At 38.4% G+C, this 20,369-nt stretch overlaps 1 protein-coding gene across 5 annotated transcripts in view; it reads left to right on the top strand.

Annotated features, from left to right (window-relative positions):
* Positions 1-20,369, top strand: part of GAB1 (GRB2 associated binding protein 1) — a 126,614-nt gene that overhangs the window by 87,907 nt on the left and 18,338 nt on the right. For 2 of the 5 annotated variants that reach the window (XM_044224955.1, XM_044224959.1), the window contains exons 3-9: positions 2,032-2,257; positions 2,633-2,713; positions 6,194-6,795; positions 8,225-8,310; positions 8,498-8,801; positions 18,418-18,507; positions 20,228-20,321. In XM_044224955.1, coding sequence (XP_044080890.1) covers positions 2,032-2,257; positions 2,633-2,713; positions 6,194-6,795; positions 8,225-8,310; positions 8,498-8,801; positions 18,418-18,507; positions 20,228-20,321 — 1,483 coding nt within the window. The remainder of the gene's footprint in view (positions 1-2,031; positions 2,258-2,632; positions 2,714-6,193; positions 6,796-8,224; positions 8,311-8,497; positions 8,802-18,417; positions 18,508-20,227; positions 20,322-20,369) is intronic. The other 3 variants (XM_044224957.1, XM_044224956.1, XM_044224958.1) reach the window with 3 other exon arrangements.

The raw sequence follows: 20,369 nt of genomic DNA, 5'->3' as shown, positions 1-20,369 counted from the left end.
ACTCCTGGCATAAAGTGTTAGATTTTATTAGATGAGCTTGTGTGCAGACTTAACGTTGCCTGCAGCAGGGCAGAGGTAAAAACATTAGAAATTAGCTCAACTTCTACTTACTCAGGCCAGACTCTCCAAAAGAAAAAAGTCTTTAGACTTAATTAGCATCTCGTATGGGCTCACATAGTTCTTTTTTTTTTCTTTTAATTTATTTTTATTTGACAGATAAGAGATCACAAGTAGGCAGAGAGGCAGGCAGAGAGAGAGGAAGGAGGAAGCAGGCTCCCTGCCGAGCAGAGAGCCCAATGCGGGGCCTAATCCCAGGATCCTGGGATCATGACCTGAGCGGAAGGCAGAGGCTTTAACCCACTGAGCCACCCAGGCGCCCCGGGCTCACATAGTTCTCAAGGAGCAAATTCCACACTGCACATTCTGTTGAATGGGTCTTGAATATTTAGGAGTACCTCTGGTCTCTTCCAACAGGACATAGAGAAGGTGCTCGGTGAGTGCACTGGGTGAATGAAACCGTGTTGAGCATCGACAGCGTGTAGGGCAAACTAACGCATAGCAGTTCTGAGCCCTTTTGTTTGTTTGGGGGAACCACAAATAAAGATAAACATATTTAACCATATTTATGTATTATTATTCAAGCTTTACAATTATGAGCTTCTGTGCCAGGAAGAAGAGTCATCAAACACAAAGTACATAAATTTCACTGGGGTGTATATACAGATATTAAAGTTAAATACATAAAAACATTATCAAAAGCTTATGGACTTAATCTGTAGTATCTGGGGAAGCTAGAGCTGATGTGGAGCTCCTCCCTGGTGATTTAACAGGCCGGATGACCTGCACTTGATTTTATTTGCTAGAACATATTAAGTCCTTTATTACTTTTTATTGTCTTTTAGGGAATGTTTTGTTGTAAAAAAAATCTCAGTTTCAACCCAGGCTTTTCTGTTCTGACATAGACAGTAAACAAATTTGGATATTCCTATTTGAGCATTGATCTTTTTCTGGATATATAGCCTTCTATTCCTAACCAGACTAATAGAGAATTTTTCTTCTGGGCTTTTCAAAACTTACTTGATTGTGTCAATGATTACAGTGAGATTTTATCTCTAGGTTTTCAACTTGTTTTCAAATTACTTCACTCTAAACAATTTAACTAGTTTCATTTGTCTTCTCAAAACGTTGTTAAATGCTTAAAAAATTATTCCTTTACTTTCTGTCCCCTTCTGCTTGAAAATATTACGGAAATCCAGTAAATGGTACTTGAGGCTATGGCTGAGGGAAGAAGAGATGTCTTAAAGAAAAGCTCTTTCCCTGAACATGAATCCCACAATTAGAATTTCTCCTTAGTCTGCTGAGGAGCAGAAAGAAAAGAATGAACAGCAAAATAAAGATGGGACAAAGAGGTGATCCTTGTGCCTGTTGATAACCACATAATAAGATGGGCCTCCTTGGATAGTTGGTTTGGCTTAGGAAACACTTCGGTTTTTTGTTTTGTTTTAAAGGTTTATTTGAGAGATAGAGATAGAAAGAGTGAACGATGGGAAGGGGCAGAAGGGAGAGAGAGAGAATCCTCAAGAAGACTCCTTGCTGAGCACAGAGCCCGACACAAATCTCCATCCCAGAAGCCCGAGATCATGACCTGAGCTGAAACCAAGAGTCAGATGCTTAACTGACCGAGCCACTCAGGCCCCCTGAATTTGTTTTTTATCGTGGAAAAAATCTGTCTCCTGTGCTAAGATTGTAGAACATGGTCATTGCCAGTAGCCTTAAAACTAAAGACTGTTCAAGGCAAAGTTAACCGTGGCTTTATTATAGACTCCGGAAGAAAGAGCCCTACTCTTCGGATCTCTTTGACCAGAGCCAATCATTTCCTGTATAAATGTTGCTGTTTAGGTAGTATTTGTTTTAACTGACGTTGTCATGGTTTATCATGCTTTTGTGTGTTTAAAGTTTATCTCCACACCTTCCAGTAGTTTATTTAAGAAAAATGGGATAGACGATGATAGTTACGTTTTGGTGTTGCAGATCCTGTGAAGCCACCTGGTGGCTCCCTACAAGCGCCAGCTGATTTACCTTTAGCTGTAAATACAGCACCACCGTCCACCCAGGTGGATTCATCCTCTGCTGTCGCACCACCTCCGTACCAGCTCATTAACCTACCACCACACCTAGAAAGCCTCGGCATCCAGGAGGATCCTCAAGACTACCTCTTGCTAATCAACTGTCAAAGCAAGAAGCCTGAACCCACCAGGTAAACCACAGATGCCTGTGTGTGCGTGGTGTGCGTGTGTGTGTGTGTGTGTGTGTGTGTGTACACTTAGAAATCTTACCTTTAAACTTCAATTCTGATTCGAAGGCTTAAAAGAAACCCAACTCTTTAGGTTTGTATTTTAGGCTTACTATATTCAGGGTATATTCCTCTAACATTTCTGATACTCAGGAGATTTATGGAAGAAACATGTTCTCTGCTGTCTTGGCAAAGAATACTTGTACCTTCAAGGCTCTTTTGGAAATCTGTCTCCTGTTTCATAGTCTTTGTTACAGACTCACAGTATTACTTGCTTAACAGATTTCACTGATTTATAAATGGTGATCTTGCTCCATTTCTTATGTGATTGTAAACCAGCCAAGGGTCATCTTTTGTTTCTGAAGAAGGAGAGGAATACCTACTACTAGAAGATTTTGAAAGCAAAACGATTCCATTGCAGTGAGTGTGTTGTGGTTGCTTTGGATCTGTGTGAGAAATTAATTATTCAGGTAAAATCCCAATATAGCAAATTCTACGGGATATACAAATTGGGTTTTAGTGAAATTTGACGAAATCAGATATATCGCTAAAAACTAAAACTTATCAATCGTCATACCTAGCAACGAAGCAGAGCTTACTCTGACGTTACCCATTTTTAAGTAGAAAGACGTATGTGGATTTCACTGCTTGCCCAAAGGTATCGTAAAGCCTTTCCAAATCATCTTCATTCCTGCTCCCTTCTTTTCTGCTAAGCTATACGATGTTTTAATTTGGTCATTCTTGTCATTTGCCGTTGAGTAATTGGAAGGCCTGAGATAATGGTGAGAATTGGAGCCAGAAAATGAAGATCGGGGAGCCCATTTCTGCCATTAGCAGCAGTGTGACAACTAGTAATGTTGGGGGTATTTACATCTTGATTTGCAATATATGAGTGGGAATGAATTGCATAGCAGATGTGAGAGATTTTTTTAAACAGAATGATTGGATATTAAGCATTATTTTTTTATATCAGAAGAGATGTTGTTTTCATGGAGAATGTGACTGTTACTGGGCTAAGATCATACAAAGTGCTTGTTCAATTTTTATATAGAATTTATCAAGAACCACAGTTTAGTTGCAGTGAATTATTCCCTGAGATAATGGGATACAAATATTCCAAAGATGGGTCTCTGCATATTTGTTGTAATGGGATTTTACCTGTAAGAGCAAAAAAAAGAAATCTTTTTATAAATCAACACTAGTTAATAATACCAAATTCTAACTTGATTTTGCTTGTTTGCTGTGAGTATTTAAAATTACACATTCGCAACTTTGTTACCTGTGCTACTAACTAAGATTTTATTTTATGGAGATTCACAACTACCTTTCAGTATCAGCTTTTTAAAAGCCAGCAGCTAAGTGGCAGTTTTCAGTACATTTTCTTTTTATATGGTATCTTTCATTGATCTCATTGGTTTTACAGCTTTCCTGTTGCACTAGAAATTATGCTCAGAGTCCTTGCTCAGATATATTTTATATCTATATTTTTCAGAAATGACAGATAATTGAGAAATATTTATGAAGTATCCACTGTGTGCCCACTCTTTTGGTGGGTGCTGTGAAGGTACAGACTAATTATGTAAGATACAGCCCCCTCAGATACAGTCCCTTCAGAGTTTTAAGTGAAGCTTTTGAAGAAGTCAGAACTTGGAAGTGTTAAGTGTTTGTACATGAATTCAGGAGAATTGCCTTGCAAACTCTTACTCACCCTGCAGGACTCAGCTCAGGCATGTACTCCTCTAGAAAACATTCCCCCAAACTTCCGGGCTGGACTAAATGCCTGTCTGTGTTTTCATAGCATCCTGGTTGTGCCTCCTTATCTGTGTTTTACCAGAGTTGGAAATAGCTTAATCTTTTAATTTATTCTTCACTAAAATAGAAGCTACTCAAGGGCAGGGAACTTATTACTCCTTGTACTTCTAACTTTTCTTAACTCACTTGTTTGAATTCAGTGAAATGCAAATGTTAGAATATGTGTGGTTGCATTAGAAATTCTTAGAAGGGACAGTGCAGGTGTTTTTAAGATGGAGGGTGAAACGCTTCAAAGGAAGAGTAAGATTTGAACTACATTGGTTGGTGAGAGGAAAGGACCCTGTCATTTGTAATCTGCATAAAATTATTGAGGGAAAGGCAAGGTAAAAGTGAGGCATGGGAGGAAACAAATGAAGAGGGGAGTTTGCCTGGAGTAGAGGGTTCCATTGGAGGAGAGTAGGACAGAAGATTGGCAAGCCAGATGGAGTCAGCAGTGGTAGTTTTGGAACCAAGTGGAGGTGCTTGTGGGCTTCTTATAGTTCCCACAGCCTGTTGGGACCCTTAACAGGATTTTCTCCAAGTAGATGAGTGATATGAAAACCATGACCTTATAGCAATATAGTAGTATGGTCCCTTGGATTCACTGGAAGAAGGAGAAACTGGAGGAAAGAAGTCCACTAGGATTCTTAGGAGGGTTTAGTGGTGTGAATCTTAGCAGAGACCTGGATCTGAATGTGAGGTGGTGACAGTGGGAATAGAGCAGGGGTATAGTTAACTTGGTTAGAAGAAGGACTTGGTGCCTCATTGGTGGTGGAGATCAAAGAGAATGAATCAAAGCTGATAGTGTTTTGAGCCTCAGGATTCTGGATGAAGACATTTCTTTTAATGGCAAGTCAGAAAGGACAATTTGAGAAGTAAGTTGAGTTTGGTTTGGTACACAAAAGCAAGGTAATACTGGGATGACCCAGCAGAATAATATTTTAATGCTTTGAAAATATGGGACTCGGGGTGAGAAGATGGGAGTTGTTGGCATTTGAATGGAAGGTGAAGTTACGAGAACGGAGGATCTTTAAATGGTGATTGTGGTAAAGCATAAGAAGACTGAATTCTGTTGGCTCTTCCCAGGTAGAGACCCAGGAAGAAGGAGCCAGTCAGCGAAAGAAGGGAATGATCAGTGAAGAAGGGAAATGAGGGTGTTGCAGTATGACACCAGAGGCGGAGAGTTTGAATGAATAAATATGATACACAGTGCCAGGTGTTACTAAGAAATCAAGGAAGATCAGACCTTAAAAAGTCTATCATAAGTTATTTTTCAGAAGATTGAGTTCAAGTTCCTACAGGACTTTGGACAACACTCACAGTAGTTAAGGTACCTTGTTAACCATTAAGGAAGTGCATGCAGCGTGCTGGCATCGTCAGCTTCACTTTGGCTTCTACCCAAATTTTGTGATACTGCAAAAGGCAGAGACTAGAAATGTACCTAAAACATTAAATATACTCAAATAAGAGTTTTCAAGGTTAATTACTTTTTGGAATTGGCCAGCTTTGTGGCTTGTATTTTGAATATCCTTTTAGTATTGGCTAAGAAAATTAGTAGAAAAAAAGATACACAGAATCTTTCAAGTTGCCACCTCCTTGGGGGTCACATTGGATTTCTGCCATACCAGGTAATCGTTAGACTGTTAGTCTTCTAGAACAACAGTAGCCAGAGGTAGGCTGAATGATGAGCAATGGACCAACTTGATAAACTGTGTCGGCACGAGGGTTCTGCATGCTCTTCAGAGGAAATGCTTTTCCTTGTGTCTGTGCCTTAATCATTTACCTTTCTCAGAGTTTTGTATCTTTCTAATTCCAGTGCCTCAGGGATCATGGTTTTATGTGTGGATTTAAGAGGTGCAGTTGGGGTTGTGGGCCGGTACAGGATAGGAATTAGGGAGAATGCTTTTGGTGTTCTTGTGGTGGTGGTTTTGTTGTCTGGTGTATAATCATAAAAAAGAAGAAATAATTCATGCTTTCAATCTTATGGGTCGCCCAAAAAATCGAATGAAAAACATGTATTTTGATTGTTAAGCTATTAATATATTTATTAAAATGTAACCGTATGTATTCACCATGTTTTGTTTTCTATCATTAACAAATTTTATTTAGAACACACGCTGATTCTGCAAAATCCATCTCTTCTGAAACAGACTGCAATGATAACGTCCCTTCTCATAAAAATCCTGCTTCCTCCCAGAACAAACATGGAGTGAATGGCTTTTTTCAGCAGCAAATGATGTATGACTCTCCGCCGCCTCGTGCTGCATCTGTTTCTGTAGACTCCAGCCTTTATAACCTGCCCAGGAGTTACTCCCACGATGTTTTACCAAAGGTATCTCCATCGAGTACCGAGGCAGACGGAGAACTCTATGTTTTTAATACCCCATCTGGGACATCAAGTGTAGAGACTCAAATGAGGCATGTATCTATTAGTTACGACATTCCTCCAACACCTGGTAATACTTATCAGATTCCACGAACATTTCCAGACGGAACTTTGGGACAGACGTCAAAGCTAGACACTATTCCAGATATTCCTCCACCTCGGCCACCGAAACCACATCCAGCTCATGACCGATCTCCTGTGGAAACGTGCAGTATCACGCGCACAGCCTCAGATACTGACAATAGTTACTGTATCCCTACGGCAGGGATGCCACCATCACGTAGTAATACCATTTCCACTGTGGATTTGAACAAATTGCGAAAAGGTCAGCTCTAACTGGCTTCTACTGTGTTAGAGGTTAATGATAGAAAATCTGTTTATCTGAATATTTGTTCTTTGTAGCATAGTATGATGTTAAATGATAGTCCTTTTTTTTTTCAGCTCTGCAGTTACCCACTCATGTAGTGAAGATATCAGAGTCTCTGTAGCTCGTTGGAGGGTGTTGGTGCATGTAGCTTGTGCCTGTGTGCGTGTTCTGCTGGAAGGGAGAAAGATTTGGAGTTTTTCACCCCTGAAGAAGTATGGCCTTAGAAATACCTTCCTGGCTCAGGAAGTGTGTACCCCTTTTTCCTGCTTTCCATGTATCCTGGGTGGGTTGACTCTCTACTGGGGCAGAGGAGCAGGAAATGGACCAGCCACAAAGCCCCTCCGAGTCATCCCTTTCCTGTATTTGTGTGCCATAATGGCTGCTTCTGTGTCACATCTGCTGGGCTCCGTTTCCTTCCTTCCTCAGTAAGCAATTTATACGTTGTGTCTAACAAGTAGACTCCTTTCCAGTCATGCCATTCTGCTTTTGTTTGGTTTTATTTATTTCTAAAGCTTGCAATCTTCTCTCCCCTTACCCTAGCCACTTCACTTAGTCCTATACCATCTCCTGGGGTCTGCCAAAAATTACAGACCTTGAGAGGAGAAAAATTCAGTCTGGCGTACACTCTAAGGTTCTTAAAGTCCTGGAAATAGAAGGCCAGTGTTTAAGATGTACATACCCTAAAAACTATGTGCTAATGTTTTTGTATTTTGTTGGTAGAGTTACCCACCTGTCCTAAAGAAAATAAAGATTTAATGCATCACAAAGAGTACTAATAGGGAGACTTCACTTAGCCATTCAGTACCAATTTCTGATTCTTTTCATGAAGTGGCTCTGTAATCTGATTATAGGTTAGTGAGATAGAAGTTAGGCCCAAGGTGGTATAGAAGATGAGAAAAAAGAAGTGTTTCTTTTCTCTGTCTTTTTTTTTTTTAAAGATTTTATTTATTTATTTGACAGAGAGACACACAGCAAGAGAGGGAACACAGGCAGGGAGAGTAGGAGAGGGAGAAGCAGGCTTCCCGCAGAGCAGGGAACCTGATGCAGGCTTGATCCCAGGACCCTGGGATCACGGCCGGAGCTGAAGGTAGACACTTATGACTGAGCCACCCAGGTGGCCCTTTTCTGTCTTTAAATAACCCAGCATCCTGGGCTTAGACATTCATTCATTGTTGTAATCAAATGTTGGTACTGGTTAGCATATTAGTGAGTGTCTGCATTTCCTAGTGATTTAAGGTACCCATTCGGGATATTATTCTGTGAGCATTTTTTTAAAAATCACTGTGTATGCGTGCAGACCTGCACACGTGTGTAAAGAAAGAGAACAGACCATTCTGAGAACTGGCAAAGATGGGAAGAAATGCTGATCATTTGTTTTCTATTTTAGATGCTAGTTCTCAAGACTGCTATGATATTCCACGAACATTTCCAAGTGACAGATCTAGTTCACTTGAAGGCTTCCATAACCACTTTGTAAGTATAACTGATCTTGGCATCATCAAGTCTATTTCGCTGTCAGGATCTTCACATTCAGTGCTCTAAAATTAAATGAGATCACTTCATGTACTCTCAGATCCATATGAATATGTGTGACTTATAACTGTGTTTTCCTTTTTGATAATAGTTTCTGTTTATTAAAAGAAATGTATGTGTGTTTTAGAAAATCAAAAATATATTGACAGTGGGAAGCGTATCAAGTGAAGAACTAGATGAAAATTACGTCCCAATGAATCCCAATTCTCCTCCACGACAACATTCCAGCAGTTTTACAGAACCAATTCAGGAAGCAAATTATGTGCCAATGACTCCGGGAACATTTGATTTTTCTTCATTTGGAATGCAAGTTCCTCCTCCTGCTCATATGGGCTTCCGGTCCAGCCCAAAGACCCCTCCCCGAAGGCCAGTTCCTGTTGCAGACTGTGAACCACCCCCCGTGGATAGGAACCTCAAGCCTGACAGAAAAGGTAAGGAGAGCATGATATAGCAAATGGGTTGGGGGGGGGGTGAGGGGTATGCCTGTTTAGATCTGCCAGCTTAGATCCGCACTTAACTGTCATAAAATCCCAAATGGATTTGGGACTAGAAGTTCCGAAGTAATTCATATTACCTTAGTTACCAACTTAAGTGTGGTATTGCTATTTGTAGATTAAGAATTGTTATATGTTGATGCCCAGGTGAGGTTTCTGTCTCTTGTCTCTAGAGCAGAGGTTACAAACTAAAATACTCCCAAGGTTTGGCAAGCAACAGGAATGAGGAGAAACTGGAATCCACTTGCCCATTCTAAATGGAGTAACTAACTGCTCCTTGGCTGTAATGCTTTGTTGACTTGGGAAAATAATATGGGCCCATATGGGCAAATCATCTGATGTATCAGGAGGAGCCAAACATTTCATCTCTTATATGTATTATCTTTTGATTTTTGAGTGTGATCTGCTAGTTTAATTTAAAAATAAAAACCAAAAACCACTTCAAACCAAACCAAACAACTTGTAGAGGCTGGATATAGTCTTTGGCTGCTGTTTTGTAACCTCTTCTCCAGAATATATAATATCAAATCAGACAGAGATTATTAGTGCATTTGACGTAATTCTTAAAGAACAATGAGGCTGCTTGTACAATCTTTCCAGTCTGTCTGTATAACAGCTTCTTAAAAATGATTCTGCTTTTGCTGGGGTATAAATGCTTCTAGTCTGTTCCTTCATACTGGCCTTCATAAGTAACATTAAATTCTAGGGTAGAATGGTTTGTTAAGAATTCAGTATAAAAGAGACTCCAAACTGGTAGTACAGAGTCGGGTTTTTATATTTTGCGTTTGAGTGGTTAAAACCCAGACAACTAGCTGAACTAGCTGTGTTGCAGCATGCTGTTAGTGTGATTTAATCTTGACAACCAAATAAGTTAGTATATTGGCTGTGTGATGAGTTGGCGCCGTTTCTGGGGAATTCAGCACATTTGAAGTCTCCTGTGCTGTACATAGCTTTTTTTTTTTAATAATTTTTTTTATTTTTTATAAACATATATTTTTATCCCCAGGGGTACAGGTCTGTGAATCGCCAGGTTTACACACTTCACAGCACTCACCAAAGCACATACCCTCCCCAATGTCCATAACCCCACCCCCCTTCTCCCAACCCCCCTCCCCCCAGCAACCCTCAGTTTGTTTTGTGATATTAAGAGTCACTTATGGTTTGTCTCCCTGTACATAGCTTTTTAAGGGTATGTAATATCTGTGTAAATTTCTCATTAACCTGGATTTTTAGATCGTTAGTATATTTCTAATTAAGTTCCAATTGTAGGGAACAGAGTCTGAGACTCATTCCGAGTATCTGAAGAAAATGAGTTTTGTTTTGTTTTGCTTTTAAGTAAGTAAGTAAGGCTGGTTCTATGCTAAAATGAGAAAATTTACGGAGAACAGAAGCACTCCCAAGGGACCGTCGCTTTGTCCTGTTGTCTGCCTTTCTGTCCTGTGGGAAGCCTTTATATCTGCTTTGTTCTGTCTCACATTCTGTCTTTCTTTTCTGTTTCCTGCCCTGTATCCTCTACTTGGTTTCTGCCTTCCAGGAGCTGTGGCTGACAGCTCCCCATTGTGGCCTCATTTCTGCCTCCTGGCTCCTTTTTACATGTGTGCACCTTCTGCACCTGCTGCCTCCATCATTGTTCACTCACTGTAGAGTGCTCACAGCAAATTGGATTGCTCTTATTTGTCTTTTCACATGAGGCCATATGACAGATTGTAGGCTAGCCCACAGATTGGCTGCCACTGGCCAGCTGCCCACCTTTGGTCTGACGGCTAGAAAGATAGCCACATGTAACACCCACAGCCACCCAGACAGCCCAAACAGCGGGGCTGTAATCAGGGGTGGTTATCTTAGAAAGGGTATGAGCATCACAGGCTTTTTATTTGACAACTTTTCCTTTTGCTTCTCTTTGTCCACATCTGTCTTTAAATCTATTTAGGCATTATTAGTCATTTTCCTTGCATACAAAATGCAGAAGTATGTTTAGACATGCATAAATTTATAACTGAGTTCACAGGTTGCTGAAGGATTAAGGTCCAAGTGTTATGAACTCTCCGCAATACTGAAATATTCATTTTTAATGCTAAACTGGTTCTTTACTTACTACTTAGTGCGTGTGAGCAGCAAATCTCTACTTTTTTTTTTAAGATTTATTTTTTTTTATTTTAGACAGCAAATAAGCATGTGAACACAAGTGGAGGGAGGGGTAGAGGGAGAGAAACTTCAAGCAAATACCCCCTGTTGAGCACGGAGCCCACCCAGGGCCGGTCTCATGACCCATTAGATCATGACACTTAACCAACTAAGCCACCCAGGTGCCCCAGCAGATCTCTGCTTTTTAACCCCAAATGTAAGTTTTATATCTGGAAGCCCTACATAAATGTGGAGGTGATATTGTTAGAGTAAGCATGCAAGGCACTGAGTCCTACCTGCTGTGCTTCTCTGCCTGCCCCTTCCTTTCCTCGGGCTCCGCAGAACACAGTTCAAAAATTCCCGATATATTTCACAGTTAGTGATTACACATGGTAAACCTAATGAATACTCAGAAAACGTCCCTATTTATATGTTAGAAATGTTTTACGATCATAATGATATGTGTTTAATGTTCTCTAGGTCTGATAGAGCTCATGTACCTCATATGATATATAGCATTTTATGTATATATCATCATATGGCATGTATACTATGTATCATTTATATTACATTTATGTGTAATTACACCTCCCTATATATAGTGAAAGTACTATAATATTCTAGTACAGTAGCAATTAATTGCCCTAGGTTTCTTTTCTTTTTTTTTTTTTTAAAGATTTATTTATTTATTTGACAGAAAGAGAGAGAGAGAAATCACAAGTAGGCAGAGAGGCAGGCAGAGAGAGAGAGAGGAGGAAGCAGGCTCCCTGCTGTGCAGAGAGCCCGATGCGGGACTCGATCCTAGGACCCTGAGATCATGACCTGAGCCAAAGGCAGCGGCTTAACCCACTGAGCCATGCAGGCGCCCTGCCCTAGGTTTCTAAACCAACCTAAAGTGACCTTACAGTAGAACAGAAGAAAGTAGGTTCTTGTTTACTTTTGGAGGTTGCATTCAGGCTTTTACAAAATTAAGTGAACTCTTGAGAGACAGTCCTGAACTCATTGGCCAAGTTGTGTATTTGGTATCTATGCTTAGACACAGAATGAACTGAGAAAGCACCTGGAATAAAATACATAGTTTTTGGCAAAATCAAGGAGAATAGGTTTAGCAAAATAGGGGAGGTTACTAAAATCATAATAATTAAAAAAAAAAGGTTTTGCTTTTCTTTTAGTTCTGTTCTGCTTTTTAAATAAATATAAGAGAGAAAGCACGAGAGACTAACTTAGCAATCTTTGTCAACTCACTTTAGGAAGTTATAACTATTCAAGAAGAGCACATTGAAAACCCAAATTCAGATCTTGGAGAAGTTTATCTTTAAAAACTTAAATTGTAGAGGCACCTGGGTAGCTCAGTCGGTTAAGTATCCAGTTCTCGATTTGGCTCATCATTATCTCAGGATCATGGGATCGAACCCCATGTCTGGTTCCACACTCAGCATAGTGTCTGGTTGGGATTCTCTCTCCCTCTCCTTCTGCTCCTCCACCAACATAAGCCTCCCCACCCAATGCTCTCCCACTCTCCCTTGCTAAAATAAATAAATATATCTTTAAAATAAATAAATAAAAATAAAAACTTAAACTGTAAAACAAATGTCTTATTTGGTCATGAAATTCTTCACATGCATAGCATCAAATGAGTCTGTTTTACTTCTAGATTTTGTGACATCAGATAAATGACTCAATCTGTTCTACTATCTCTTAATTAGCTATACCTCACAATTAGCAAACCTGATTCTACCGAATACAGCTTGATTAGTTTCAGAGCCCAATATAACTAGTTCAATACCCAGTGTAACCAATTACTGTGATTGTCTTCTTTGAAAGAGTCTACAATAAATAAGTGACATTCTAGTCTTGTTTATACCCCCAATTATAGATGTCAGCTGCTGTAGTTAGTAGTACAGATAAGTTTTTCAAATACTTTTGGGTAATTGAAGCTTCAGAAATGCATAGATGTTCTAAACACTTATGTTTAATGTATTTTCATGGACCTTTTTCCCCATCACCCAACTTGTGGTAACTATATTTTCACCCCTACTATTTCTGTCACAACAGTATTTGTTACAAACCAAGTTTTGTGTAATATTAATAGAGGAGAAAAGCTTAATTTGCATATATTAAATATAGGAAAGCAGATAAGTCATTGTAAATGCAGGACAAATTATGTTTTGATTGCTTCAGCTGAAAGTTACATTTTAATTGAAGAGTAAGTTTATAAAGTTTCGGAAACTTCTGTAAGATATCTATAGTGGCTTCTCTATAAGTAAGTCATTACCTGAATCTACCATATTTAACCGCTGCACTTATCTATACCCTCTACCCCCATCCAGTCTTCTAACATGATGTGGCAGCCATTTGAGCCTCAGACACAATCTTTATACTTTGTTTTGTAGCTTTGTCCAAGCATGGCTTTCTGCAGTAACTCTGACCGTTAGTTATTATATCGTGACAAAGCAGTGTGAAAAAGCAGTACTGGTTTACTTCTGATGTTTTTGTACATTAGTTGGCGTAAAGTATCTTCGGGTATGATCTTCACTTTCAGTATAGGAAGCATCCAGAAGACTAGTCTGGACGAGCTTCCCTAGATGGGTCCTTTTGACGAAGTTGACCTATTTGCTCTAGACGTTTTTTTGAGAGATCTTCTGATGTTTTTGAATGTGGTTAAAAATAAACATGCTTTTGTTCCTCTTTTTTTAAAAATTAATATGCTTTTTTAAAACTACTTTTATACTCTAATAAGTGTTTGGGAGATGGATGAGTGACACCAGTAAATATAACTAGATTTTAATAAACAAGTATTAAGTATGAATCTCAAGTCAGATTTGTGGTTTCATGTTGCAATTTAAAGGAAATACAAATGGAATACATTTTTGAGGTGCCTGTCTGGCTTAGTCAGAAGAGCATGTGACTCTTGATCTCAGGGTCTTGAGTTGGAGCCCTACATTGGGTGTAGAGATTACTTAAATAAATAAAAACTTTGAAAAAAAAAGGATGGAGTGCATTTTTATAGCATAGTCTTTACATGCAGATTGTTTCTCCTAAATATTCTTTACCTTCTAATATAAGTATCATTATTATGTTCTTCATACAGTCAGACCATTACAACAAGTGTAAAAGTTTTTCAGTATTCTACCTGGATTAGTATTTGGAATTATCAGAGGATATTAATGTTGTGAATTATCTTTCTTCTTCCTTTATTTTTGAGATGCTCAATGGAAATAGTATAATCTGTAAAACTGTGGAAGAGTAAATAATACAGGCTAAGTTAAACCTATAGTAAAACAGAAAATAAACTTTCCACTTTGTGTTGAATTTATGTAAGCAGTACCTATGAAAATAATACTTGATAGTGTATGCACTTTGCAAAAAAGATTGCATCTGCTTGTTTGAAACATGACCTCATGTGATTGCCTTGACCATATTTGGGATTATCAACTTTTGAAACCACATTCAGTTGCTCTCTTTTTTCCCACTTAAAGGACCAGCAAAAAAAATATGATATTGATCAGATTAAACACCACCAGCTTTAAGAGACCTGCAGTTCATCAACATAGATTTAAGTGCCTACCAGTTATAGGATCTATCCTTTGCTAGTCCTTGGTCTCCAAACACAGGAAGAAAAGGTGGCTTCCCTGAAGAAGCTCACTGTCTAGTGGAGGAGGTAGAAAAGTAAACACATTATCATAACTGGCGTGGAAGGAGCTGTGGTTGAGGTAAGCTTTTGGCACTGTTATCTAAGCTCCCCTGAGGAAAGTCTGAGAGAGTGAATGGCAATTAAATGATGGTAGAGGAGGGGAAGATGGCAAAGGACCTTTTAGTCAGAATAAACAGCATACCCAGATCCTTTCAAAGAGGGCAGATGGGACTGGCTGGGTTGTGAGTGGGAGGGAGGGAATAAGATAGGGAGGGAGGAGGGGAGCAAAGTATGAATGGAGGAAGGAATGCCAAATGCCTTGCAGGTGCCTGATCCTGAGGGTGTTATAGTCCATGCTAATGAGTTTGGGCTTTATTCTGAGTACACCATTAAAGGGTTTTATGCAGGCAAGTAACATAATCAGGTTGGCCCCTAAAAGCTCATTCTAAAATTTAAGATAGGACAAGATGGGTAGGATAAAACTTAAGTTGATAGGAAAAAAGACTATTCTCTTATGTAAAATGTTAAAAAAAAAAATCACATTTTTTTCAGCATTTTCCTCAAAGAGTGCTTTGCTTGGTTTTCCAAATCCAGGGTTCTTAAAGCCTTTCTTGGTTTAGAAATGATCAAATAAGAAAAGGCATAACAGAGCCCCTTTCCTGGCTCTTATTTGGTCCCTCAGCTTGGGGATTTACAGTGATTTTAAAGGTTTGAAGGCATTTGGGGGACAGATGGCAGTTATTTAGCCATACAGTGTGAGCTCATCACTTTCAGAAAAGCAAACCAGGTAAGTGAGGTACACATTAGAAGCAGGAAAGTTTTAAGAAAGGACTTCAGACTTGGAGATTTTTTCATTTTCTTAGGTAAATGAAAACAGACTATTATATTGTCATAAATACAAATTAAAGTTTATAAAATAAAGATAAGAGAGAAAGTAGAATTTAGAAGGACTTGTAAGAGATCTGCAGTGGCAACTGGTAATCGAGGAAACAGAGCAGGTCTGTGGTGAGTCAGAGGAGAAATTGCATTTTGAACATGTAGTGTGAGTACCTGCAGAACAGCCATAGAGGATGGTTGTATAAATGTGTAGCTTAAGATTTCCAGAAGAAGATCTGAACCAGGATGAAGATCTGTCAACTTGTACTCCATGTTAGGGAGCAAGTCACATGAGCCAGAGATTGCTCCCCCCCCCAAGGGTTAAAGCATAGGGGGAGTTTCGCCTGTAGTCAGTGCTCTCTGCTAAATGATGTAATGTTTTTCTTTGTTCAAAGGTAGTCTAGCTAAAGCCAAGTGGTAATCTGCTCTGGATTTAAAAATTCAGGCTCAAATGAGTTACTCTATTTACTCTCAGAATTTGAGAATCTGTGCATCCCCAGAGTTGGTTTATTTTTGCCTTTACTTTCTTATGCTTATTTCTTACTCTTTATTTGCACACCTTTCTTGAACAGTTAGGAAAACATTCAAATATTTGCTGTTAGGTAATAGAGAGAAAGAGGGGCCCAAGAAAGGCGTACTAACATCTGGGGTCTTTTTTCTACCTTTTTCTCTCACAAGTAATACCGAGCCATCATTTGGGTACAGCTTTCATTTCTATCTGGAACATCAGTGTCAAACTGAGTTTGGAGGGATATAAAGAAATAAAGCTGACAGAATGTCTGAGTGACTCAGTGTGATTCAGTGCCACACTTCCAAATTTCAACTTTCATCCCAAAACCAACCTTGAGCCTTGCATGGAATGGAAAATACATATGAATTTTATAAAAACACTTTGAAAACCTCGCTTGATACAGTATTTTTCTATTAGGAAAACCAAGGAGTACCCTCGGGAGTGCTTGACAGATGGAATTGGTTTAGAAAAAAGATGGTCGGTTCAGGGTCAGGTGGTAAAAGGATCTCTGTGGGGAGCTGTGGGACAAGGGAAGAATGGAACTAGATCACAAGCAGGTCGAGTTAGCAGTCACAGGATCTTGAGTATTTAATCACCAACAAAGATGAAGTTACCAGGTATGCAAAGCTGAGAATTGTGGAGGGTGACTGCCAGGGTAGAAGCACAGTGATAAATCGGAAGGAAGCCCAGAGTTAATGAACGTGGGTCTTTCAGAAAAGGAGGAGGGCAGAAGACACATTGAGGGAATACCAGCGAACCAGAAGTCACCCAGAAAAGCAATTATTAAACTTCACGTCACTCACGGATCAGCTACCTGTGGCATTCAAAATAGATGTAAGATCTCAAACTGAACTGAGCAGTTCAAAACTGACCTCTAAACACTGGTTTTTCTAGGATATTTGATTGTCCAAAAATCTAGAGAGATAAAACAGTGTGGACAGCACAGGAGCATACCCAGCAGATGTGAAGCTAGGGGAGCCTTCATTTGGCCTCTATAATCAATGTTGTGACCCAAGCAAATTACTTAACCTTTTTTGTTCTTCAGGGGTATCTCATCCATAAAATGAAGAATCTGGATTTGATCTGTAAAAGCCTTTTAGCTGTAAAATAAGTGTATTTTTCTGTAGCAACCCTTATCTTCTGCCTCTTACTCTTTTTGAAGGGAAGTACATTGTATTGGGGAGTTTATAAAAAGCTGACCTCCTCCGTTGTTTTTAGGAAAGTGCCCTGCCAGCGTGGGCCCTGGATAGGTATTCAGCATTAGGGGTAGGATTACAGCCCCAAATCTTATCACTCGCATTTTAAACTAGACCTGCCTCATTTCTCAATAAACTCAATGTATTAATCGCCTAACTTAGAAAATTGGTTCATTAGAGAATTCTCACATTTTATAACCTAGAGACTCATATTTTAAGAAACTTTTACACCTTCAGTAGATAAGGTACTAGATATTAGCACTTACTCAGCAAATTCTAATCTTGCCATCTAATAGATGTCAACTCAGTTTTGTAAATGCCAAAAAAAGATGAAAATTTGGTGCCATTGAGAAAAGAGCAACTTAAAATACTGGTTTAAATGATATTGCTTCTCTGGCCTCCAGGCTTCCTGTGGGAAAAAGAGAGGCCACTGCTGGATGTTAACCCTGTACTATGCATAAGGCTTTTTTTCAGCAGCATTTCTTTGTGGCAGAGAATAAATGAAAAGAAAATGAAGGCAACTGAATTTATGTTTTCAAATACTTACATCGAGGCTAGACAATCAGCAGTTCCAGAATTAAGACATCTAATCCTTGCAAAATGACATCACTGGGTAGCTACCAGTATCCAGGGGAAACAAACAGTGGTCTTGGTTTTGATTTTGGATTAGCAAACATTGTAACGTCAACCTGCTTCTCTAGAAGGGCTTTTGGTCAGGAGGTCAAGGAGTAGTCAGATTAAGGTTTTTTAAATACCTCCATTAAATTAAGCAAGAAATATTACAGGGAAGTAGGCCTTGGTACTTACTTAACAGACTTCAAAGAAAAGATGTACTTTGAGGTATGACTGAGGTATTTTATCATTTTGTGTTTGATCCAGTTTTCTAAGGCATGTTAGAAGAATAACTAACATGGCACACGTCTTTCCTCCTTTCCTCCAAATGAAGATAACCACTAACCAGTCTGGTTATCCCACTAAAACTTTGCCATCCTTTATAACACTTGGCTTGTCATACTGTTGCATGAAACTTCTTCCTTTCCATTGTACTGAGCATGAATGATATGTAGCAAGATTGAAATATTCTCCACAAACAAACTTTTGTATATGCTTTTGAGATGTAACATTTCTGCTCAGGGCTCTGTTGCTTTTTTACAGAATCCATTTTCCAATTAAAAAATAACATATTAAGAGAGTCTTCTTTTTACCAATTAGGTCAAAGTCCTAAAATTTTAAGACCCAAACCCCATGGTTTAGAGCGAACTGATTCACAAACCATAGGTGACTTTGCTACAAGGAGAAAGGGTATGTACATTAGCACCGCATGCTGGATGGGGCATTGGGAATTTATTTTGTGGTGGTTTTTTCTTTAAAAAGTTAAGGAGAAGAGCCTTAAGTACGACTGCTGTTGTGAATAAAGCTTCCTAGCACGTTATTTCTAAAGTGAATGCTTCTCATAATGTGTGTCTTCCCCCATTGTGTCTTTTCATAGACACAAGTCTACTTGTTATGCCATTAACAGCAGCATGTTAAATTTGATAATATTTAGTCTTGTCCTTTTGCATTATTCTTTTAACCTTTTGGACATCAATACATTGTTTGCTTTAAGCTTGTGATCTACTTGTGAGTTCCAAATGCTTCCTTTATTTATATGTAACGTGCTACATATTCTGTCCTGAGACAAAATACAGAATCACTTCCCATGGATTAATTATTTATGCCACTACTTAGAATTTGATAGGTCAATTGCCAGTAGCCTTTGGGTTTCAAAAAAAGTGAAACATAAGAGTTAAAGAATTACATTCACTAAGCACGGTATTCTGTGCATGTCTATTTTAAGTGTATAGGTGAACAAAATTTAAACTCAGACTTAATCTAGTCTTCAGAAAAATCACATTGAGTTTTTTGTTTTGAATAGACAAAAATACTCATAAGCCCAGTGAATCTACATAGTCCTTTTAAATGACCACCTGTTTTAAAGTTTGATGGTAGTTTTAACATAGTTGATTAAAAGTATGAGGTGAGTAAAAGTATGTCCATATATGGACAAAAACTAGAAGAAGAAAACCTAGAAAAGTGAAATTTTTTTCTTTGGAGTGGCAGGATGAAAGGTAAAGTATTTACCTAACATGTTTAAATAGTCTCCCAAAATATAATTCATATTATCATATAGTTTTAGTTCTTTAGTTCATTTAGTTAATTTCTGAAAAATGTTGTATTCTTTAAGGGCTGAGAGCTCTGTGGTATTTACTAGCATGGTAATTATCTGTTGTAATAATGAGGTAAATAAGCAAAGACCCACTTATAAATGAAGCCAATAAGAATATTAGTGTTTATTATTATTTAATTTGGTAAAGAATATTGTTGGTTAAATAAGCTAAAAATTCAAGGTAATTTTTAATAATGGTCTCTCAGAGCTGAGTTTGAGTCTCAAAATATTATTATTGCTTTCTTTTATTTGTTTTCAGACTGGGCTTGAATTAGTTTAAAAGAATTGGTCACTTCTTTTTTCAGTTTTTGATTTTAGCAGAGTTTGGTATTTAATACCTTCAATACATCATTTTATATATATAGTTGTATAACTGATTATTCAGTGTTGGAGAATAGAAATGTTTTTACATAAAAGATGAAAGCTCCATACTTGGGCATCAAAATACTTTTTTTAAAAAAAGGAAATAAAGAAATATGAAACGTATACATCAAGTAACTAAAGGAATATGGTCACATTACCCTTTCTTCTCATTTAGTTTATTTTCATAAAATATTAAATTAACAAGCAACGTGTGGTAATAGAGCTTTAGACTTTGAGTCAACAATCATGAAACATTATTGAATTTAGCTTTTGTCGCTAATTATTTAGCTGTGTCACCATGGGCAAATCATGTAACATCAGCTCATTTCATGTGTGAAACCAGCTGGTCTTAGGTGTACTCTGGCTATACCATATAAGTAGAGAGAGTGAGGATCTTGTTTTGTTTTCCAAATTTCTGTGTACTGAAGCCTCTTTTTCTCTCTTTCATTTCAGTCAAGCCAGCACCTTTAGAAATAAAACCTTTGCCGGAATGGGAAGAGCTACAAGCCCCAGTTAGATCTCCCATCACTAGGAGTTTTGCTCGAGAGTAAGTGTTTGTTTAAAATATGTACCTTGATTGGTCACTATAATGGAA

Source organism: Neovison vison, chromosome 11 (genome assembly GCF_020171115.1).
Source record: "Neovison vison isolate M4711 chromosome 11, ASM_NN_V1, whole genome shotgun sequence".
Lineage (NCBI taxonomy): Eukaryota > Metazoa > Chordata > Mammalia > Carnivora > Mustelidae > Neogale > Neogale vison.
This window is presented reverse-complemented; position numbering and strand designations above follow the sequence as displayed.